Raw genomic sequence first — 25,254 nt, forward strand, 5'->3', positions numbered from 1 at the left:
TAAGGAATCCCAGAGTCACAATTTGAGTTCAGGTCTTTAGAACTACTAACCTCTTAATACAGTAACTGTACGAAGCTACTTGAAAGTAAATTCTGATAATGACCTGAAAGGGTTTGGATAAATGCATAGAGCAAAGTAATATTTTCAAATTCAAATTCAAATTCAAAAAATTCAAAAAAGAAAAATATGAAGAAAAACAAAGACATAAAATTAATGCCAAATGTACTAATTTCATTGGGTACTGAAGAGAATATGGTCAATAGACCATTTTGCATATTAGAAAATAGGAAAAAAAAAAGTTGGACATTAGGATTAGGCCAAATTAAGAGGAATCTTGAAAGAAGGTTATATATCTGAAAAAGAGCTACTCAGGATTGTTGAGTAGGAAGTTAATATGATGAAAGCAGGTTTTATAGAATTTTAAAGTGATAAAGTGATTGGTAAAATGGGATAGAGCATCAAAGAAGTCCTTTAGGAAGCAAAGCAGAAATCTGGTGTTGATATAATCACAGCCATATTTGAATGGTGAACGTAGAAGAAAAGAAATATAAGAGCTTCTTTGGTAGAAGGATAAAAAAAAGATTTGATAATTGATAGATAATAAAGAATAAATGAAACTTATAAGCCAAGGGTATGTTCTGGGCTTTGAACATATGTGAGAAATAATGATTTCGGTGTTAAGATTTAGAGCATAATTAGGAGGATTAACTCAATTATAGGATCCTAGTCTTAAGAAAAAAATGCACTGCTTGGTTTCCACTGTGTCGAGGTTATGCTTTGGAAGAGACATCCAAAGCAGTGTGTCACTTAGGCAAGTACTGAGCAGAAGGAGAAAAGAAGTGTAAAGAAGGAAGTCATGACTTTGAAGTTCTGAGTAATAAGTTAAGGAGAAATAAAATGCAAGAAAGCCCAAGACTCAGCCTCAGCAAAAGCACTTTTGGTGAAGCAGGCGGCGAAGTGATGAAGAAACAAGAAATGGAGTTAGGGGTGGAACACACACAGAATCGAATCAAAACAGAAAATCATCCCTTGAAATAGGTATTCAGAATTTCTGTATTCAGTGAAAATACCAAGTAACAGCAGAAATGACCGAAAAAAGCCTTGGGAAAACCCCAGGGGAGTTAGAACAAGAAAGTCGTTGGTGTTTTCTAATATGGCCCTTCAAGTGAAAGAATGGGCATGGAATTCAGGAAAAAAAGTGTTAATGTGGAAGGAATAATTGAGGAAAAGGGGTAAGTATAAAATGAGTTAATGTGAAATTTGGCTGTGAAAGGAATACAATTCAAGGGAGTGTAGGTTAGCAGGAAGAGCAAATTGTGCAACTGGCTAAATTTATCTTTATGAGTTTAAAATATATTTCCTAATTAATCCTAAGAAAAAAACCAAGACTTATCTTTGTTTCTCAGGTCTGTCATTTGCTCCACAGGCCCCTGGTTATCATGTTGAACAAATGAAGAAACAAGTTAAGACAGCTTGTGGTAGAGCAAGATTAGAAATAATGGTTCCTTGTTCCCAGAGTATTTTCTCGGCACACAGACCACATCTTTTTTGCTGTGGATTTTTAAAATCATAATGTTTCATGTAGCAACAACCCGAACAGTTAAACCTACTATCTTCTATTATAATACCTTGGCCATGCATATAATTATTGTAAATTCCAGCTCTGTTAATTATTAGTTGTACCCCTTGAAGCATAAGCAGCATCCTTAACTTTCAAATGAATAAAATAATCTCTACCGTGTAGCATGTTTGTGAGGAATATAAAAATAATATGAAAATAACAATAAACATAATAGCAGAGTTTCTATGTTATTGTCACATATGAGAAAACAGCCTCAGGGAGGTGAAAGTCAGAGTCACACAACTACAAAGCAGCAGAGCCTGGACTCAAAGCCAGGTGCTCTAATTCCACAGACTGTGGAAGTGCCCAGCACTGGACCTTGCATCTTCCTGTGTTCTTAACTGAGGCTACCGTGATTTAACCCTGGTATCAGAGAGAGAGCCGGGAAAGGAAGAGTGGCAGTAGTGCCACAGCACCAGCAGCAGGCTGGTTTCCACCGTTGATGTTCACCCTCTGGTTCTGAGAGAACTTATAATAGCAAGAGGGGTAGGAAAACAGGAAAAAAAAAATGTTGTTCTGTCCTCTTCCCTGATCCTGCGTGGCACCTGTTTTTGGAAATTGAAGCAATTACACTGTGCCAAACAATGGCAAAAACAAGAACAAAAATGATGTAGAAGGCAGGCAGTCTAGGTTAACCATACATTTGAGGTTCAGTTGTACTTTTCTGTTCCGAAACCCTGGACATGTCAAAGCTTCTGCCTAACAACCAACCGTGTCTTCCTGATCACGCATTCATCTGCATCTTTTCCATTTTGCCTCCTTTGTTTTCAAAAGTGCAAGAGGGATACAAAAATATTAAAGGAGAGTGATGATTTTACTTGTTTTTCAAAAGGTAAAAAGATACAAAAAATTAGTAATACAACAGGGTGCTTAAGATTAAATTAATTTTATCATATAAATAGTTAAAAACAAATGTCTTCCATGTTTTGTAATTGTTTGTCCTCTGTTAAATATTACTTGACTTTTATCTTCAGGAAGATTTCAGAATTCCACAACATCCAGTTGTTCTATGGTTTATAACTTTTGCATATGATTCAAGATATTCCTCAACTTAGTTCCTATCATATTTTCTCCTTTCTTGATTTTGCGGCCGTTTTTAATTTCTATCTGTGTTTACTCACTGTCCTCCTCCCCCCCCACCAGTTACTTTTTCTCCCCAGAAGAGTGTCTAAGATTTTATGGTCAGGTTCAAAGCTCTGTGTAATATGATATCCTCCTACATCTATGTTCTCATTTCCTACAACACCCCCTCTCATCCTCCCTTTCCTCCTCCTAAACTTCAAATACAGTCCATTGATGCAGTTAGCCAAAAAATACCTCATTCCAAATGTAGCATCCTCCCTTACTAATATAGGCATATCCTTATCCTTTTTCTTAATATCCCTTGAGAATCCCACATTGTCAGGCATCACATTACATAGGCACTTTCAGGTTTCAGCATACTGTAACTTTACTTTTCCTAATGGTATTATCTTTGACAATGTATAATGACTGTGAATAACAGCTTACAAGTAGGTTTTCAGAATATTGGACAGTATATATCTATAAGACAAAAATAATTCACTTGTATGTAAGTGATGAATCACTAAATTCTACACTTGAAACTAATATTACACTATATGTTAACTAGCTGGAATTTACATAAAAACTTGAAACTTAATAAAATAAAAAATAAAAAAAAATAATTCACTGGCTGCTGAGAGCAGATTCCTACCTTATTTTGTTCATGTTCAGAAATTTTGACTTAAGCGTTAGGATATTTGAGGTAAATGGATGTTGCAGCTTTTTATTAATCAACTGGAGAGGTGCCTGATTCTTAGTTTTTTCTTATGTGTACTACATTGGCTTTAGCAAAATTTGAGTATCTTCGAGTAGATGGAGTTAGATTTCTAGTACATACCATATCTGGGAGCAAGAATTTAAATGACAGGAGACTAAGCTTGAATTCCTGATTTTTTTTTTTTTTTTATTATTAAGACCACAACATTAAGTAGCTCTCTAAAGAAGGTGTTTTGCCTATTTGGGGAAGACTTTTTTATAATACCACATAGAGCAACAAAATTTATATTGCTAACCATTTAGTAATCTAAATGAATTTTGCCCCCAGTCCTTATTATTTCAAATTAGTTATGAGACCTTCTAAACAGAATGGGTATAGGGGATTATTTTATGATTTATGGAAAATTAGAATAATCAGATCATGCCATGAGTGGTTTTGCCTACATTTTTATACATTTATTCTCAGGTTTCTAAATCCAACTATCCATAGAGCTGATTGATCTTGTTTTCAAATGTTTTTGAGTAAAAATATATAAAGCAACATGTACAGAATTCATTAGTTAGACCTGATTCTCCTGCTTTGTTATTTCATTATCCTAATTTTAAAATTGCTTTCAAATAAAGTGTATGTATCATTTTGGTTGATAACTACATAGTCATTTATTCAAAAAATGAACAGTAATTTCGAACACTATTTGGAAAAAACAGCCACATAGTCATTTTTCTGGTTTTAATAATTAAGTTTTTTTTTAAAGCATTATTATGAAAATAAATAAATGACACTTAGGGATTTGAAAGAGATACAGAGAACTGTAGCAAAACCATAAGTAATTTTACAAAATTAAACCAGACTCAAGAATCAAGATAATGAATGTACAACAGCTGAAATTTCATTGACATGGTTGGTGCTTCTAAGCCTACCACACACCCACCACTTGTACAGTCACTGATGCTCAGCCAGGCAGAAATCTAGACTTGAAGCAGGTCAACAAAACTAAACATAATTATAGTGGCACTTGAGATGTAGCTTGTATTGTATAAAGAATAATGCCTTTACAGCATTAGCTGTGGATTTAGGAATAAGTGTTGTAACAGTAATTCCACAAAGGTTACCATGGAAAGAGGCGGGATTACTTGCTAGAAAAGATTCTAAAGCTGAGATGCTGAATAATTGCTTATTCTCTCTGAACTTCGGTGATTTTATTGATTTTGATGGACTACGTAAAATAGTAAAATTAGTATTAATATTAAAATCAATGGTAAAATAGTAATATTAATTAATCTAAACTACCTAGAAGTCATGGTTATCCTTTATTTGAGTCAGTCATCATTTTGGTTTTATTTACATTTATTACATGCAATTTTTAAAAAATCACATTTTTAAAGATACATCATCTCAAATTATTGATTATATTTGTATTTAATTATGTTAATATTAGTTAACATATATTACAAATCATCTCTCATAAGTTGCTCATAATTTAGTGCCCTTTAATATAAATTTAAAGATAGAAAGTATGTATCAGAAATTGGTTTATTTGCCAAAATAATTTAAGTGATCAGTTTTCAATCAAATTTGGACCTCTTTGCATTTTGACGTTCTATGTTTTAAAAATATTTTTTGAAGTGTCCAACTGTTCAATTCTGATATCACATTTTGAGGATGAGAACTATTTTCTTTATTGTAACTGTGATGGCACAGTAATGAATAGCACTAGCAATTGGCATTATATGTTATTTAAATGATCCTGTAAAATTTGGACATTTGACTATGTACTATTGTAGGTATAGAATACTGCTCTGAGAGCATGACACCTGCAGTGTTTCAGTAATGCCACAAATTCAAAATTTAGTTTTTCTGTCCATGTGGAGATTTTAGATGGCTTACATTTTTTGTGAGTTAGAATTAATAATGGATTCATACAGGTATTCCTTGAGTTCAAAACTAACAGCATTATATACTTTGCCTAGATTTTCTAGGGCATCCTTTGAAAAGGACATCAGGACTAAATTTTTACAAGGTAATGTAATAGTACCTTTTGTTTTTAAATTAAAGAGTAACATTTTAATGCAAGATCATAAATAAAGATGACTAAAAGAAAATATATTTCTTTTGCAAATACAATTGTTTTATTTAGCATTACAGGATTCTTCAGTGATAATATTAGAAATTGCCTAAATTCCTCAGGATTTACTACTCCACAATATACTCACTGCCTTTTTCATTATCTTTCCCATTCTTTTGTTATCATTATGAGCTCTTTCCACTTCCCACTTCCTGCCGCTTATCCTTGTTATTTAGCTTTGCAGCTAGAATGCAGCTCAAATAAATAATTCACCATTTGAAAATGAATGAAACATATATAATATATTCTGCTCTTTCAAAAGCATTACTTCTTGCCTCTGAGTGTGCTCGCACACAACAATGGCATGGATAATGAAGCTGATGACAACATACTGGTAAAGGGAGCGGAATTAGAGCAAAACTACAAAGCAAACCAAAAAGCTACCCCAAAGGTAGAATCTTTTTTTTTTTAAGTGTTTTTCTTCTGCCACCATGAGGCAAGTCATCCTCAATCTTGTTCACCATAGTGTTAGAAGCATAAAAAGAGAAAGAAGGCAGAAGCAAATAGGGACTTTTTAGTCAATATTATAATTTTTAAAAAGTCTGTTTTCTTAACCTTTAACATACATTATAATCTGTGGGTATCTATATCTTAAAATACTTGTAAACCCACTATCATACTTAAGATTTTAAAATATATAATAATAAGTTGTACACATGTTTATGTGTAATGTAAATATGAGGTCAGATATATAAAATACATGCATATGTATGTATATATACATATGTATATGCATATTTATAACCATAATGCACGTATAGACATAATCAGTAGTCCAGCATAACTTTTTTTATATTTGCATATTTTATTCCAATTTTTCCATTAGCATACATATTTAGGGGCTTTCTGATTGTAATTATGTGTATTACCCATCAACTGATCAAAAATAGACTTGGATAGATAGTGACAGTTTTGCGTTTGGGTTTTTTTTTTTTTTTTTAAATCACTAGTGCCTAGACAGAAAACAATTTTGCTATTTTCCCTTTCTTTTATTCCCACATTTGTCCATTGTTCAAGTTGAGCCATTCTTCTATGCCACAAATACATCATGTGCATTCTTTATTCAGCTTACTTAAACTATCTCTTCATTTTGAATTTGTATAACACAAAATATGTAGGAATATATGTCATAACTTAAAGTAATTAAGTTTTATTACCCTCAAATTTTATGTTAATATTCCCCCACCCCTGAAACTTTAAATTTTTTAATGACAAGGATTAAAGTATATTTTTTAAGAAAAATAAATGGCCATGAATAAGCTGAGCAAGATATTGAGCTTTCAACTTCTCTTAAAATTATTTATAATAAAGATTCATTGTTTTCTCTAATTGAAAATGTCATTTTGAATGATATAAATTTCCAGTCCACGTGAATGGTAATTTTAGATGCACAGTTTAATTTTCAACATCATTCTATTTAACAAACCAATAAAAATGCTTGATTTATTCCAGATTATATAATTATAATTGTTTATTTGATAAAGAAACCTGGGTTAGGCAGAAACTGACCTCTACCAGTTAGATTCATTTATAAATAATTCAGATTTTTACTGTAATAGATTAGAAATAAAGACCCAAAAGTCACTCAACATATGATATAGGATGTCTCTATGGTCATTAATTTGAAAGAAGAAGTCACCCAATGTCTGGGTACTTCTGTAAGGACTGCCGTGCCTTTAATTTTCAGTGGTTAACTATACACTCTTAAAGCTCAATTCTTAAGGAATCTGGATAATTAATTTAGATACAAATATTTGGAACAGTCCATTTTTTAAATAAAAGTGAAGAGCAGTATGCATATAGATCAACTTAATTATATGAAAAGAATGAGCAAAAAACTATGGAAATTTATGATGCTATGATAATTAGAGTTTCACATCACTTTGAAGTCCCCATTAACTTCTATGTTTAACCGTGATTAATTGCTAAACCTTATAATACTTCCATCATGAGATACGTGAGCATGACCACATTCCTTCTGAGGACTTTATCATATGAAGTAAATCTGAAAAATCAGGACTAGTGTATAGTGTATAAATGCAGTGTATTTTTGGTGATTCAGTTAAGTTATAATACTTTATAGGGGTTGCAAACTCAAATGCCTATGGTGACCGTGCAGGTGACATAAAAAGATGAAAGAAACACAGACCCATAGGGAACAGTGGAAATGGATTGTCCTATGAAAAGTCCTAAGTCTCATGAAAAGGCATTCAAATTCAAGATTTCAAAACCTTGTGCCAGCAAATAAAGCATGTCTCCGGGCCACATTCAGTCCATGCACTGTTAATTTGAAGATTTGCTTTGATAATAAGATGTAGAGACCCTGTTTATTTAAATATATGAGCTACATGATTATTGTATAAAATTTTAAGAAAGAGAAAAACAATATAAATAGAAAAAATATGCAAATAACATAAGCTAGAGACTTAATATTATAATGAATTTCCTTCAGTTTTTTTTATGCATCTTACATAATTATTGCATTATTGCTTTGGCAGTATTTTCATAGGTATTAATTTTAGGTATTATAATTGATAGACACATCTATTATGCCTGTATTATAATCAGTTATGTAGGTATAACATAATTTACCACCCCTTTCTTATTGGTATTTAACTTTTTTTTTCAGTATTCTAAATTACATGATGAACTTTGTCTTGTTTTAATTTTTTACTTTTTTTTCTTTGCATTTGTATATATTTCCAAAAGTAAAATAATCAAAGCGTGTGGACATTTTTGAGGCTCTTTCTAATTCCCAAACTATTCTCTAAGACTTATATTCTCACAAAGAATTTATAGTATTCTCTCCTACAATACCTCTGCCAAAATAATAAACATTTAAATATTCCCTAATTTGCTAAAAGAAAACCATATACTTACATGATATGATTATGGTAATACTTAAATGACCAAGTTTCACTTAAACATCTCTTGGTATAAATAAAATGTTACTTCTATTGGCCTCATTACTTCCCAGACAGTATCTATGAAACAATCTTGAAATGTAAAGAATCCATATGAGTAGATGTCAGTACTTCTTACAGTACATACGCTTCTTTCTGTTGACATATTTACATTTAAGTTGATAATAATTCCCAGTGGTATCTAATCATGGATGTGACAAAACATTTATAAAAAGAACTGTTAGAAAGTAATAGCTCTACTTTCACAATTTAGGATAAAAAAATTCTTGTGCTTTATGAAGTGATAAGATAGCAAATAAAAAAGTAACTATGCTCTTTGAACATAGAAGACTTAAAATGCACATGGAAAGAAAGATCAAGTTAATTCTTCCACTATTTTATTTTTGGGGGAGGGCAGCGATTTGCTCTTTGGTTGAACTTACTTTATCAGGTCTCACTGTGGTAAAACACTGTAGAGTAAATTGCTCATGTTCTGGAATTTCTCATTCTAGCCAAGATAGAATTTTTCCTTTCATTGTTATATACCTTGGGAGTTAACAAGCATTCATAGCTGAATAATTATACTATGACAGGTATGTGTTATCTGCATAAACTCAAATTAAGCTCCTATTAAAAACATAATCTGCATGAAGTATGAACACATATGCTTTCTGTTTTCCTTGGTTTATATCATTAATTTTAATGATGACAGAAAGCAGATGAATTATGTCACTGTTTGAGGAACCCAGATAAATTCAGGTTCCTTAAATTTAGAGGGCAAATCCTATTTAATCCAGCTGTAAGGACTATATATTGTTACTAGGGTAGAGTGATACTAATTTTTCACAAACTTGGGAACAAAGTAATTTCATAAATTTTTTTGCAAATAAGGTTAGAAATATGTTAATTTCTTCTACTTGTCTTTACTATATTAATAGTATAGTGCAAGGACTATATTAAATACAGTTTTATCTGTTATGATGAATTCAGTTAAGATTACTTCAAGGCCTAACTAGGTATGAACTACAGGGAATGTAAAGTTGAATTAAGAGATATTATTATGACAACATTTTATGTATGATGTGTATTCATGAAGTAACATGGTTGTGCAAATCAAGTACAAAAAAATTAGGCTTCTTTAATTTCTCTAGCTATTCTTGACATTAGAAATTGGCTACCTGGCTCAATAATATACTAGCAGTGTGACCTTTGGCAAGTCACTTTTCCTCTTTGTTACTCCATCTACAAAATTAGGATAATCACACTGCGTATTTCAGGGGTATTGTGAGAGTAAAAAGTAATACCTACAAAGCACTTAGGAGACTGTGCTTGGCTAATAGTTGCTTAACAGGTATTAGCTATTGTTATCACCAAAAATGAGATATCAACATGTTATCATAGCAAAGATATACCATTCATAATATATTTATGATAATTACAATTAACTAGATTTCCGTATGGTTAAATATGCTTCTCTATGTTAAAACACCATTTATTTCATTTAATCCTTAGGGCTGTGGTTTATTTCCATTATTTCCATTTCATAGATAAGAATATTGGCACTTCAAAAAGATTAATAATTGGTACAATGAGTCATAACATCTAGATTTCATAATCCATAAACAATATTTGATCATATCTACCTTAAAATACAAATGACAGGAATATTCTGGATCATGGTAAAGCCATGTGATCTCTGGAGACCAATTTCAGAGGTAAGATTTCTGCTATACTAATGCAATGCTTGAACAGATTATAGCATTGAAATCAGTGGGGCTAGGAGCCAACCATCCCTACTTAGGTTTTTAACCTGTAGATGAATTTAATGGAAATATTGTCTACCCTGATGATGTTATCCTTCTTTCTGTTTTGGATCCTAAGAATTTCTCAGGAACAGAAATTATATTCAATAAGAAGTCTGTATAAATATATCTAGAGAATGATCATAGCTCATGAATATTAAACTGGACATTATTTTATATAACTGACATATTTTTTGTTATTTAATAGATAACATTTATTTTTGTTATAACAGTTGTTATAGTTGGTTATAGTTGTTATAGTTGGTTTTGTAGCTTTACTTGCTGAGGAAAATTACCTTTCCAGGGTGTACATATAAAAAAAGTAGTGGTAGTTATTGAATAAGTATAATAATAATTATTGACTAAATATTTTAGCATCAAATGACTACATTTTGGATTTAAAACTAAATATTACATTTCTTATACATCTAAAACTACTCAAAACAAGGGCTGCTGGGTGGCTTAGTCAGTTAAAGTCTGAGCCTTGATTTCAGCTCAGGTCATGATCTCAGGGTTGTGAGATCAAGCCCCACGTCAGGTTCCACACTGGGCATGGAGCCTGCTTAAGATTCTTTCCCTCTCCTTCCCTATTTGCCCCTCCCCCACCACATGTACTCTCTCTCAAAAAAAAAAAAAGGGGGGGGAAACACTACTCAAAACACTTAATTAATATGAAAATAGGGCTTTGTTAGTATACTCAGACTTAAAAGTCCTTATAGGTATAAATCCTTTTCTTGAACTTATCTTTCAGTCTTTCAGAGTTTTTTTTTTTTGTTTGTTTGCTTTTGTTTTATATTCTAATTAATAGTCATTTATTTGCAGTGATGTTTAAGTTTACTGCAGAGAAAGATAAAATTCTAATATGATATAATATGGCTGAAGTCCTAGCTAAATCTAAGGCAGGACTAATACATTATAATCAGTGCAGCAAATTGTATTTGCTTTATTCGTATAACATTCAGTATGAGAGACCAGGGTTACATTTCTTTTTTTTCTTCCTACAATGTACGTTGTTAAATAACTCTTTTTGACATGCTAATTTTTATGAAGTTTATTATTTGTAATTGGTCTTATATTCTTTTGAAGAGTCAAGGACTTTTAATAGTTCTCAACTTTGAAATCACTGTGGAAAATAAGGAGGTTCAAACAGGCCAGGAAACTTAAGTTTGAATGATTAGAATAGCAGAAGGATTGGGACTGAAGTTCAGAAGCTGAATTTATAAAAATAAATGAATTCCAAGTAACAGTATATAGAGAAAGAAAAGGAAAATGGATTTTAAAAATCTGGATATCCCTGCATTATGCTCAAGCGGGAGGTGGGGGGCAAAGAGCCAGAAGCAGATGTCCAAGTTCAGAGTGATAGGATAATAGAATCACACCATGTTAGAAATAGAAAGGTCTTTATAGAATAACTGATTTGGAAACTCTTAACATGACTACCACATGAAGTCAATAATCCTTAAAGACTGCTTATAAAACATGTATATGCTTAGCTTCAGTTTTCTTGAGGAAGGAATCCATAGCTTTGCTGGAAAATGAAAGGGGATTCTGTTGGAAAAAAAGTCAGAAAATGTGAGCTACAAAGAAGCTTGACCAAACAACTTGATCAAGACACAGCATACAGCATACAAAAATTCTTTAAATTGCTGTAATGTGTGAAAAAGACCTACTTCTGCCCTCCCCTGACAGTGGCAATGGTTCTTTTCCAGCCACCAGGCACGTATGTCTCTAAATCATCTTTCACATCACTGTCAGATTCATCATAATATTGCACCTCTTTGATGCTCTTGTTCTCCAGCTAAAATTATCACTGTGTCACTGACACCTTCTGAATACACATTAAAGTGCTTATTTTGGCAGAGAAAACTTTCCATTTTGATTCCAAATGTATTTTTTAGCCTTATCTTTTAATGTATGTGCATATTCTTCATTGTCTAAATTCGACTTTGTTATTTATCAAATATGAATTTATTTTTGAGGGGATTTTATTCTTGCTGTTTCCCCTAGATAGAATAATCTGCCTGCCTGCCCTCTGCCCTCCCTTATGAGCTCCTCTGACCCTCTGCACCCACAGCCATTGCACACACATACACACACATGTGTGCTCACAGCTACACTCATCTCTCACCAAAATACATCTTTTAAGTGTGAAATCAAATAAAGCCTTTTTTCCTATGCTGGAAATAGAAAATAGAAATAGAAAATTAGTGCCAATTTGAACTCCTGTGGCTTCCAGTTTCTACTATTTTAGGATACCGCTCACATACTATGTGTGGTAAACCCATTTTTTTAAATGTAGTGGTTAAAAACATGGATTTGGAAAGAGTTCTGTTATCAAATTCTTATTCCACCACTAGTCAGCCTTATGATTTTGAGTATTACATGTAAATGTCTCAGTTGCTTTTCTGTATAGCTGGCATAATAATAGGGTTATTTGAAGATTAAAGTGAAATAATATACTTGAAGTACTAGGACATAATTAACAGTATATGTTCATTGTTAAGTGAAATAACCACCAAATAGCTTTATAAGCTTGTAATATTGTATGTATATAATGTAATATTGTATTATAAAATGTGCTGTTGTTACATATCTTTTGTTATTTCTTGTACCTTCACATTTCAAGCATAATTCTTAATCACAGCTCACTGTATTTATCATATTAATTAACATTATATTAGTGCCTCATAAAACTTTCTAAAATAGATACAAAGATGAAATGCCAGTGAGAAATTATGTATTTAATAAGTAGAAAATTACATTCAGCAAGCCCAAACAGCTCCTCTAGTTTGCTGTTCCATTCGCCTGTATCCAGGAGCTACTTGAAGTAACTTCTGTTGAGTACAAAATGGTGAAGTGGAATATTTAACACTGGAATGACAGGATGCACAGGAAAAAGATTACATTGTTCAGAAAGATTTTTGAAGTTCTGCAAAGGAACGTTCTAGTAATTTTACCCTCCATGAAGATGTCTCTATTACGAGGGGTAGTATTTTTTAATAAGGTCAATGAAAATCATTAACGAGGAACAGGAATGTAAAAACAAAAGGCCTGTATGGTTATACTCTTTGTCACTAGGTTTTATTTTTTATCATTTATAGTAGGAGTAAATGCATATTTGAAGTGTATAACAAGTATCAATAATAAATAGTGACACAATACACGGAAAAGTTAAAGGGTATATACTATTTTTAAAACTCTTAAAACTTGCTTTAATATTTGAATTGTATAGCCTGCCTCTACCACACAATTGTGTTTATCTGGGTCATATCCTTAAACGTGTACCTGCAGAGATTAGAAAAAAGTGATTCAAATGGAAGAATGACATCCAGGACTGTTTGGGACATGTATTTATTCATCTGTACTGCCATTAAATGGTACTTAGTATAACCCTGGTTAATAAAAATAAAAAATTAAACTAGTGTTTTTAGTATAATCCCTTCTTGTATATTTCATGGACCTTTTTTTTTTTTTTTTCCTTTTTTACTATGACTGTGATGTGATGACAAGTCTTCTTTCCTTGGACGCCTTCCTGATTTCCAATTTTATTCTTTGCTGTTAAGGGAATGGGATTCAGGATCTAGAGCTGCATTGTCTAGTAGAGCTTCTGTGACAGTGGAAATGTTTGCACCTGTGCAGTCCTGTATTCACAAGCATCGTGTGACTGTTAAGCACTTGAAATGTAGCTAGTGTAACTGAGTAGTGGAATTTTTAGTTTTAATTAATTAAATAGCCTCATGTGGCTCATGGCCATAATATTGCACAACATAGATCTAGTCACCTTTTTAGGAAAAGTAAATTCCAGATGAATTTGATCCACAAAATCATCTCCTTTGGGCAAAATACAGCATGCCACAGTATTTCCTGTGAGATCCTGTTACATCCCATCTTTGCTGAAGCCAATATAGTCATTGCCTGTGTAGTATTGTTAATTAGAATATGCACAAAGGAAGCCAATAAATTATATCTGTAGGAATCTCTGAAAACTTCTCCAAGGAAGAGACTTTTTAATTTACTCTTAAAGGAAAGGAAGTTCACCTTGGGGTTGAGGGCTGAGGGTAGGTGAGGGGAGAAGAAAGAGGTTTCAGACAGAGATGAGAAAAAGCCTAGTGCGACCAGGGATCAGTATAGCTAGCAAACAAGGTGTGTCTTGTGAAGAGCAAGAGAGGAGTAAGAGCAATTTGGAAAAAAAAAAAAAAATAGAATAATATGTTTTTAAATACTGTCCATGTATTGGTTTGACTTAATTTTATTTGGTTTCCCACCCTAAATGGTCATTCTATCATATATATGTAGGATTTCCTTTTTTCTTTCCTTTTTTTTACAAACATCATCTATGTTTTAATCATTAAATAAAACAACTGAAATTACAACTTTGTTACCTAAATTTATTACTTGGGGAAGATTGAGATTTAGGAAATTTATTGCCATGATGTCACCAATGGTTTATAATTTATAAGACTTTGGATTAGACATTAGCACAGTTATTATTTCCTCTAATGCCTTACCTCACCACAGTCTAATAACATTCAGGAAATCCAAAAGACAAAGGGGAAAGAGTGGTCATGAAAGCTAAAAATAGTTGCTGAAAACTGATGCAATCATGTAATAAAATATGGCCCAATAACTTATATGATATGGTCATAGTATCTGCTAAAGCAATTAGAATCCATGCAGCTAGATTTTTGTTCATGGATTTCTAAAAATGAAAATCACTTCAGCCCAAGTAAGACATATAAAGCTCTGAAGTTTAATTGTGTACATTGGTCTTAGGATTTCTGGTCTTATTACTTGCACATGTGATCTATTTAGCACTCTTAAAACAGAAAATCATTGAGTAGCAGTCAGATTTCAAAAGGCTCTAAGCCCAGCCAGAGGTTGTACATGTGATATGTTACATATGACAACCTAGGATGTGATTATTCAGTTATATTAACACAGAGTTTTGTTTTGTTTTGTTTTTACAGTGAGTTAATATCTTCACACATCTAATAGGTCTTGCTCACAAGATAACAAAAACAGCAATGTGGGTGTGTCTTTATATCAATCACATTGAATTTATCAGACATATTAAAAGGATAGTCTGTTTTAGTTGAGAAATTTTACGCATACTATAATTAGTGATATTTTTCAGGAAAGCTTTTGAACTAGACTGTGGTCTAGCTATAGGTAAGAAAAATTTTCACTGCATTTTGGGAGTCCATGGCATTTAGATAAATTTCAAACACCCATCCTAATTTCCACTGATGAAAATATAGGCAAGCAGTTCCACTGGCACAAGAGATACTCATCAGTATAGGAAAGAATGGTTTTACTGTGGCAACTATAAACAATGGAAAAATGAAATTAATGGATATTTTTTTAGAGCATCCGAATTTGAGTTTCAGAAGGATTTAGGAATCGCCTTAGGCCCAGAATTAATAAAAGACAGAGCCAGAGATAATAGTTCTGTCTGACATCAACACCTTTGCTCCCCATTACTGTATGTAATGGGTATAAATTTTACACTATAAACTTCGTATGTAAGAAGTGTCTTTTACTTCCCTATTCAGAAATGAAATTATGTTTATTCCAGGCTCCGTTGTCAGTAGGCTGGAAAGGAAATTCAATGTTTTACCCTTTAATAGAGTTATGTGGCATATAGAATTACATGATAGATAACCCAGAAATTCGGATGAGAGTTACATTTAAAAGAAAAAGGGAAAACAAAAAGGCCAGCTTTGAACACATTATCTGACACCATGACAGAGTGTAGTTTTTCATCTTCTCTTGAATCATAACTGACATGCTTAACCTCACTGCTATGAAGTTTAATCCTTGACCTTGTAAATCAAATATTAAACATGAGGTTGGAAGAACTTACCTACCTTGGTGTTGTCTTATTAACTTGGACACATGTTCCCAGACATCAAGTGTTTCTTACTTTGATGGGTACCTCCTGTATCTTTTGTCAGTTTTGTAAAATGTTTTATTAGGATAAGAAATTTATAATAACACATAACAGTATTTTCAACCACACCATCACTTCTCTCTGCTTCTTCCATTTTATGAGAAATAATTACATATACAAATTTTAATAACATTTTCTGTGATTTGTAGCAATAGAGTGTATATCTTTTACTGAGCATATTTGTTTTGGATTATTACCTAATTTTTAATCAAAATATATCTAAATAATACTTAAGGGATTCTCCTGTGCTTTTTCTAGGCGTATGTCAAGTTTCACATTATAATTTTAATATTCAAGTGCCTATGATAAATTTGTATTTGTAAACAAGTTTATAATTTGGTTAGTTACATAACTAAAAGTAATATTTCTTTCAGATTATGCTAGAAAAGTTTACAATAATAACACCATGTGTTAATTTTTCATATTCTTTTGTTATAGTGTTTATGTGAGCAGTATCAAAGTAAAAATAAATTGTGTTCATTTTTTATTTTGCTGCTTTAAAAATGCTTTATTTTGGTTCTCTAATCCTTATAATAAACATGGAAGGTTAAATATCCTATTGGCATTGACTTTGAGAGACCTAAGGCTTAGAGAGATTAATTGGTGACCAAAGAACCAGAGCTAATCCTTGGCCCAAATGGGCCTGACTTCTGACTCACTGCCCTTCCCACTAAAACTTAGCACAGTTCTGAGAAACCTCATAAATTTCTGTGCTCTGTAAATGTCAAAACTCAGCTGAAGGACCATCAGTGCTATGGATACCTAGTTACCAATACAGAATCACTGCGAGGAAAGGATAAAATCAGTAATTCTCACTCATGGTAATAAAGATGGAGAATGCTTTTGCTTTGCTTCCTTTTGCACTCTTCTTCCCTAACTCAAATGAATTTTAAGAGTCATAATTTGAACCTCTGCCATTAGCTCCATCAGAAATATTAAATGTTAAATGTGATCCTTATTGGCCATAAAATGAACACCCTTTATTATTCTAAGGAGATAGAAAATACTTTATGTGAATAGTTAGGGAAATGGCCCAAAAAGCTATTTTATTTCAGTCTGTGGACAAGTTAATGTGCTACTGGAAAAAGCATATATATTCTGACCTAATTAATTCTCAGAGAACTTGTTTCTAAAAAGAGTGCTAGAAATTACCCCCTTCCCAATTTACTCCACTGTCACATAGATATTTCAGTAGCTTGATGCATTCTGAAAACAGGGTCTCAGTCATGAGTTAGTTACCTCCTTCTTAAGGCTTTTGTTGCAGTGCTTTCTGGAATACTTTCTACCTTGGTGCTTGTGCATATTTCTGTATATAGTCAAATGTTCACTCCAGTTCCTGGGTACTTGAGCCTTAGCTGAGCAGATTTTCCTCTGATAAAAATGTGTCACCTCTGTGCTGTTATTCTGATGACACTACCTCTAGGTACACCTCCCCTAAAATCCAGTTTAATATTTCACACTTAAATTGAGAAAGATAGTTTCAGGTATGTCCCACCTTCTAATGTGAGTAATTAAAAAAAATGCTTGAGAAGCATATAAACAGAAAAGTTGTAGGCATGATAATGTGGGGGAAGTGACTGATATGGCTGTTTAGCATTTTCTGCTGGAAGGTACTATGGAAAAGTAAGATAGTGTATTTTGTGATAGATCTAATATAACAGATTGCTATTTTTTTCCTCTATGTGAAGGAAAAAAAAGAGTCATTTAAATTTAAAATTCTCTCCTTTCAAGAGCCATTAGGGTCGTGCTTGGCATACCTATGTGATAAGATGATCTCTCCAGTCTTATCATGACATGTCTTATTCCTTAGAGTTCATTTATACATTATTACTTAAAACATGCTAAGTGTTACTAAAAATCGCTGAGCTAAGTAGATATTTGGCTAGTAATGGTTGGTTTTAATCCGCTCGTTATTTTGCCATCTCTAAAGTTTACACAAATAATACCCCTTGATAGTGGACATGAATACACAACCTCTCTCTGATTAACAGGTATGTTAACATAGTTATAAATAAATTCAGTACTTCTTTTTCTTTTCTACAGGATAACATTTTTAAGCTGGAGGACTCACATTTTGAAAATGGCCGTGGAAAGAGTCCATATGACCCTAAACTGCTGACAGCATCTCTTTTAATAGGTGCGTAGTCAACAATCAGTTAAATAGTGAATTTTCTATAGATAATAACCATATTGCATGTTCCTTTTTATATACCAAGACTTTCCATTATTAATCACAAACTATTTTAGGAGGATGTCAGTTGAGATATTTTCAAATATTTTGAAAATGAAGAAAAACACTAAATGCTGCTTTGATTTTTACACTGTCTAGTCTGTGATTCTTTTTAATCAAAATGGTTTAATGAATGTCTTTAAAATTGCCTGCTCAATCAGTATACATCCCCACTAGAACTTTAAAATTTATATTCTGAGAGAAGATGGTTTTGGTTTTCATTTTATGAAAGAGGTGTTTCCAGGGGGAATTTTGACAAGTCAGAAGAAAAGAACGAGATTCAGTCTATCTTGTTCATTGTCGTTACAAGATTTGTCACACTCTCAACATTTGGACAACTTAATCAGCACAATCAGTTTTAATGGTCGTACAATTACACAGAGACGCTATTGTGTTACCTTGAGTTAATGAAGGACCTCACTTTAGGTCTTTTTTTTTAATGTAACAAAACTTTTAATGTATTTCCTCTACACCTTCCTGTAACCATCTTCTTTTCTGTTGTCTTTTTTCTTCTTTTCCTTCAACAATGTAGCTGGGTAGGGGATGCTTAGTCATAGTTCTAAAGGATGGAAATAGGAAGATAGAAGTAAACAGAAGAGAAAACCTTAGTCTGTATTGAAAGATAAAGAATTGTTTCCACATACTTTTAATCACCTTTAGATTGTGTTAAATAAACACACAAACAGAGAGTGATACATCCTTAAACAATTATTCTTTTTTCTTTTCTTTTAACTTTTGGGCATACCAGCAACCAAAAACACAAAAGATTCTGAGTCATTACCCTGTTCCAGAATATATTTTTCTGTATGATCATGTAGAAATTATATAACTTTTGTTTCCTTTTCTTTTTTTCCCCTTTTCTAGAAAATACAGAAAGCAATTATTTGATAATAAAAATAATAGTGAAGCTTATCAAGTATAAAATTTCTAATTGAATTTTGAATGAGAAGTCTAGATTTTTTTTAAAAGGAAATTCAGGTTATTATTTGATACGTCCTAAGTTCAGTTTTGCCAGTCTTTTGTTTTTAAAAATAACTTTTTTCCTACTTAACAAAATAAATTCTAGTCATATTGACTACAGCATTAAGTATGAAGATCTATTTTTTCCAGTATTCTCTAGTGTTTACTTTATCACTGTTTTTCACTGATCTATTTTCTATTAAGAATAAGAACATTACAACATGAATTATCTCCTCTGTTGCTTTTCAGATGTAGACAATTTCAGTCCATTTGATCCATTTATGGAGCATTTTAACAAAAGTTTAAGACCTGAAGGAATGCAGCAAGTGTAGCACACTTATAATTTTCCTATTCACAGATGGCCTAGTGATTACATGTGGATGACTTCTTTAAGTGCACACACAGAAATGTGAAAGTTGTCTTAAACAAAGGGGAGGAGTTCTACCTTGCTCAAACTTGCAGCCTATACTTATTTAAATTGCAGACTGAAAAAAAAAAAAGGTAGATATTCCTCAGAAAGCGGTATGTTAAATTGTGCCTAAAGCAGCTTTAACTTGTGGTATGTTTCTCAGTGGGGATTTGCTTGATTATTTATTTTAATATTCCACTGAGAGAAGATGATGACAAGTAAGTATTACATAGTTCACATGGTATGCAACCACACAAAGTCCACAAAGAATATGAAACTACATAGTTTGGGTTTTATATTAGAACTTCTTTGAAAAAGCTGTATAAATTTGTGAAAAGGAAAAGAGAATGAGGTTAAGTTTCATGAGTCAAGAAGAGGATGTGTGGCTTAAAAAAATACAAAACAAAAAAACAGCTTTTAAATGCAAGTCCAGACTTCACCTATCCAATCAGTAAAATAATCGAGTAACTTTTACAGCTATTTGGTTCTTCTGACAAGGAAAATTATTCAAGCCAGCATAAACTAATTTCTGAATCCACTGAATAGCAAGATACAGAAAAATGAACAGGCCATACTAGACCTTGTAAAATCCCTCAAAATATCTGCAACATCATTTTAATTCAAGAGCGGTGACTTTATTACCTGCTTTCTTTATAACTATGCTATAAATTCTTCCTCTCATAATACATTTAATTCCCCTTGTTGAGTTTTTGTTGTAATTTTCTCTTGTGCTGCTTTAAGAACCATTTGATGGAGTTTTTTTCAACATAAATATTTTCTATAGCACTTCCCAGACTTTTACATACAAGGGTAGCACCTGTCTCTGAAATATACAGGTTGTACATTGTGTATTAGAGAATGGCTATTAGGAAAGCCTGTCTGCCCAAGAGATGTTGCATATATTCTCCTCATTTCAGCACATAAGAGAAAATTTCAAGGTAATTCTGGGCTGTTTCCTTCCCCAGTACTGGGAAATAAAATTTAGTATTTGACTCAAACCACCTATAAACTGGTTAGATTAGGCTTGACCGCAGATACTTTTTATATCATCAGTCCCTTATTAAGCAGTTTCAACCACTAGTAAGCTTTCAATCCAGATGACAGCTTAAAAATTAGTTTATGAAATTTATTAAGGTTTAATATAACATTTTCAAAATGCCATAGTTTTTTATCATTAATGTTTTTAATAGACTTTGCTTTTTAGAACAGTTTTAGGTTCACAGTAAAATTAAGGAAAAGAAATCAGAGATATCACATACACCCCCACACCCACTCATATAGGCTCCCGCATTATCCACTTCCTCCACCAGAATGGTACTACTATTACAAGTAAGGAACCAACACTGACACATCATTAACTCACAGATATAAGGAGGGCACTCATTGTGATGAGTAGTGGGTGTTAAATGTAAGTGATGAATCACTATATTCTACTCCTGAAACTAATAGTACACTGTATGTTAACTAACTGGAATTTAAACAAAATGCCATGGGTTTTTAAGCTGGTGACCACAGAAAATATGGATTCTTTCCTGAGCAATGCATAGCTACTAAATTAAGTCTCCAGATTTTATAGCATGTCCTAAGTTTTTAGAGGACCATCAGGGAAGGGAGGGAAAACTGAATGGAAGGAAATCAGAGAGGGAGACAAACCATGAGAGACTCTTGGCTCTGGGAAACAAATTGAGGCTTGCTGGGGGGGAGGGGTTGGGGTAACTGAGTGATGGACATTAAGGAGGGCACGTGATGTGATGAGCACTGGTTATTACACGCAGCTGATGAATTGTTGAACATTGCATCTGAAACTAATAATGTACTATGTTTTGGCTAACTGAGTTTAAATTTTAAAAAATTAAAAAAAAATAAAACTCCTTAGTAAAGTTAATTTTTTAAATCTCCTTTAATAAAAATCATTCTGTCAATATTAAATTATTCCAGTATTTATTTTTAAGTATGTCTTGTTTCATCTACCTGTAAATATTTCAATTTTAATGACTTTGTTTAAAAATTCTTTATTAAAAATAGTATCTCCCCTACTCAGAATAAATTTCAGGTGTGGACACAAGAATAAAATCTTGTATTTTCCACACTAATTGTCATCTCACATTTTCATGATGTGAAAGGAATAGTCAGCTTGAAAGTATTTTTATTTCCTCATTGTATTCTTCCCCAGGCATTGTAGTGCTAATAATTTAGAAATAACCTATCACTAAGTAGTATTATTGAAGTCTATTGCAAGGGTCTAGGACTTTTAGCTATGGTCTATTTCCCCAAGATAGAATTTTGCCTTGCCTCAGGAAAGAATGTAATTTGACAGAATATGCTCTCACTCAGTATTAGGTCACATGAGGTACTCCCTAAATTAATTAACTATAATTGAGAATATTATTGGAACCTCCCAGAACCTCAGTTTCTTTATATGTAAAATGGCATGGCCGTGCTAATTCCACTAGTTTGTTGTGAGAGTTAAATGAGACAATTTAATAACGTATCACATTTGAGTGCTTAACATATTTCTGGAATGTATGTAGAAGTAGAAACCAAGAAAAAAAAAAAAACAATAGTGGTTTCTATAAAGGAGTCTGAGAGACAGATTTGGTACCTTATAAATTTTATATTTTAAATTTTGTACCATGTGTACCTATAAACTCAAAAGGAGTTTATAAGTTTAAAAGGACAGCATAAGTAACAAAGCCAGTAGTACAGAGAAGATGGTCAATAGATGTAAAAATGTAAAATTATTCCCATACCCTTCCATTCTCTAGAAATGGATTTCATCCATGCCCTGCATGTATGTATATGTATGTGTTTGTGTGTGTGTGTATCTGTGTGTAAGAGAGAGAGAAACATAAATTCATTTTTCCTCTGTTCCTAATAACTCTGCTAGTCTGTTAGTGGAATTTACTTAAGGTGTTAACAATATAATGGCTTGTCTTTAGGTTTGTTTGATTTTTGCTCAACGTCCATGTCACACATTACACCTGTGTTAGTAATGCTGCGATTTCATCAGGAAATGTTTTTTTCACCTTCTATTTCTTCTCACCACACCCTTCTTAGGAATTGTAATCTAATACAGTAACTGATCTAAGCCACATTTTTACTTCATTTTGAGCTGTGAACATAAAGTCCAGAAGTACATATGAACTTTTGTTTTTAACACATGCTTCTCAGGTAATTCTGCCATGGTGGAAATGGAGTTCACTAAACTTTTTGTTCATCTCAGTAAAGAATGCTTTCCATAGAGACAGTTTGGAAATCTTATAGTTAAGAAAGAATGGCAGAGTACTCAAATAACAACTTTCATATTTGACAATTTTTAGATTGTTGGTTACATCTGTCAGCACTAATTTTTCTTAGTCTGATGCATTATTTTTGAGACATCAAACTTGCTATTTGGTGTCTTTTGTGGAGAGTCTAAAAACTGTGTTGGACGGAGTATTCACAACCACTTTTTGATATATATAACAATTCCTTGAGTATATTATTTTACCATCAATTTAATAAAATTGGACAAATGTTATATTTTCTTTTACTAGTAGCTTAGTACATATGGAAAACCTAAAAGTATGCATTTTAACCATAATGCTATTTGAATCACTGTAGGAAACATTTACCTAATACACTACTTCAGATTTTCAAAAAGACTTTTTATATTAAGGGTCAGAAAACTGGAAAATAAGCACTATGCCCAAGAATCAACATATAATTTGATAACTTCATAAATGACCTGGAAACTACAAGACAAGTTTGGCAAGTAGACTTTTTTTTGTTAAACATACTTGTTCTTAAAATAAGCCAACTGAGATATAGTAAATTTCTTATACTCACTTATCATTAGGATTTTATATAGCTACAGAATGTACTCAGTCTTTAATCCATGGTGGAAATGCACAAGTATATTAAATAAAATATATTCTAAGTTCACTATTATTTATTTGCTTATGAGAATGCAAAAGTAGGATATTCTATCACCTTTACATTTGGGTGAAATAATAAATAGGTCCTACAGTTTCTGTGGAGCATTCATCCCTGATAAGAATCCTATAGACATCTCAGCAGAAGATCTGGTTTACGGCCTGATATAAACAACAGTTACTGATAATGAGCGATGACAATATGAGAATGTACCCTTCATGGCCACTTAATTGTCTGGTGTCCTTACAGCTCACAAAAATCACATTGGCTCTTGCTAAAAATAATATTCAGGTTGGAGGGAATTTCTTAAGATGAGGCAACTGGTGCCTAAACTGCAAACTTCCTTGGTGTCTAAGTCAATTCTTTAATTCTGTTTTAGTAATAAATTGATCAGTAGTCTCCTACTGAAGAACTCTCTGCTTTCTCTAAATGACCTACTTATCTACTGTCAAAAGAAAAACAAAATCAATCTTTCTGCCTTTGCCTTAATTTTGTTGATTTTTGCCTTGCTTATGTGGGAGTGGATGAAAAAATGTAAGTTATAAAACAAGTATATAAATTAGTAAGAGAAACAAATACCTATGTATATCCAAATAATAGTTTCTTTTGGTGGTGTTATTTTAACTCTCCCCTTAATAGAGTTTACATGTAATAGCAAGTGTAATTATGGATTTTACTCACGCTAAAGCAAGCCCCCCCCCAAATAAAAAAGATTGGGTGAAAGAGGATAAAGGGACTAAATCTACTAATTTCCAGTTATGTAGTAAAATAAGTCATGGAGATGTAAAAAAAAAAATAATGGCATTCTTTATTCTACCATTTATGATTATACCTCCTGTTAGGCATGTTCTGTCTGACTACACTCTGGTATGAAATTGTTCAGTTTTCTCCTTCTCATGGTTCTCTTTTCATCTTTCCTGATTTTCGTAACCTAACATGTCTATGAGAGGGCAATGAGGTTCAACTAATGATTTAATACTTTTGATTTTTCAAGGTAAAGAGGACACAAGGCATCCTATGGCAGGTGCGACAACATTAAAGTATTTGAAATTAATATGAGCATTTTAGGCTGCTTTCACAACACATTTTTAACTGATGCCCTCTTACACAGATAAAGAAAAATAATTTACCTGAAGTTTAAAAATCCATTACATCTATTTATCAATTATTTGTAAAAAGATAAAATACCAACCTTAGTAAAGTGATTGAAATTAAGTTATAATTAAGGAGACAGTAGGCATTTACTTACATATTTCAAAGTACCTTTGAAACTTATAAATAGCTTACTCATAGCATTTTTGTGCTTTTAGAAAAGATTTATTTTTTTTACCTTGTTGGTAGATAAAATGTTACTGCAGCATATTATTATGAGAGCAGGTCAGATTTGAACTTGATATTTAATTAGGTGAAGAGAACACAAGAAGCTTTTGAATCCCAAAGATACCATATTATGACAATTTAGAGTCCTAGAGTACCATTCATTTAGCTAGTAATTTGTACTTAATATATTGTCAAACCATTATTTTTACTTGTCTTGGTTCACAACAATCCAAAATAAA

General features: G+C 32.3%; 1 protein-coding gene across 2 annotated transcripts in view; it reads left to right on the forward strand.

Annotated features, from left to right (window-relative positions):
• SEMA3A (semaphorin 3A) overlaps positions 1 to 25,254 on the forward strand; it is a 446,060-nt gene that overhangs the window by 342,102 nt on the left and 78,704 nt on the right. For both annotated transcript variants that reach the window (XM_045793365.2, XM_045793366.2), the window contains one exon: positions 18,225 to 18,318. In XM_045793365.2, the coding sequence (XP_045649321.1) occupies positions 18,225 to 18,318 (94 nt within the window). The remainder of the gene's footprint in view (positions 1 to 18,224; positions 18,319 to 25,254) is intronic.

The sequence above is a fragment of the Ursus americanus genome, chromosome 3 (assembly GCF_024610735.1).
Source record: "Ursus americanus isolate L20-20 chromosome 3, mUrsAme1.1.p, whole genome shotgun sequence".
In the NCBI taxonomy this organism is placed as follows: Eukaryota; Metazoa; Chordata; class Mammalia; order Carnivora; family Ursidae; genus Ursus; species Ursus americanus.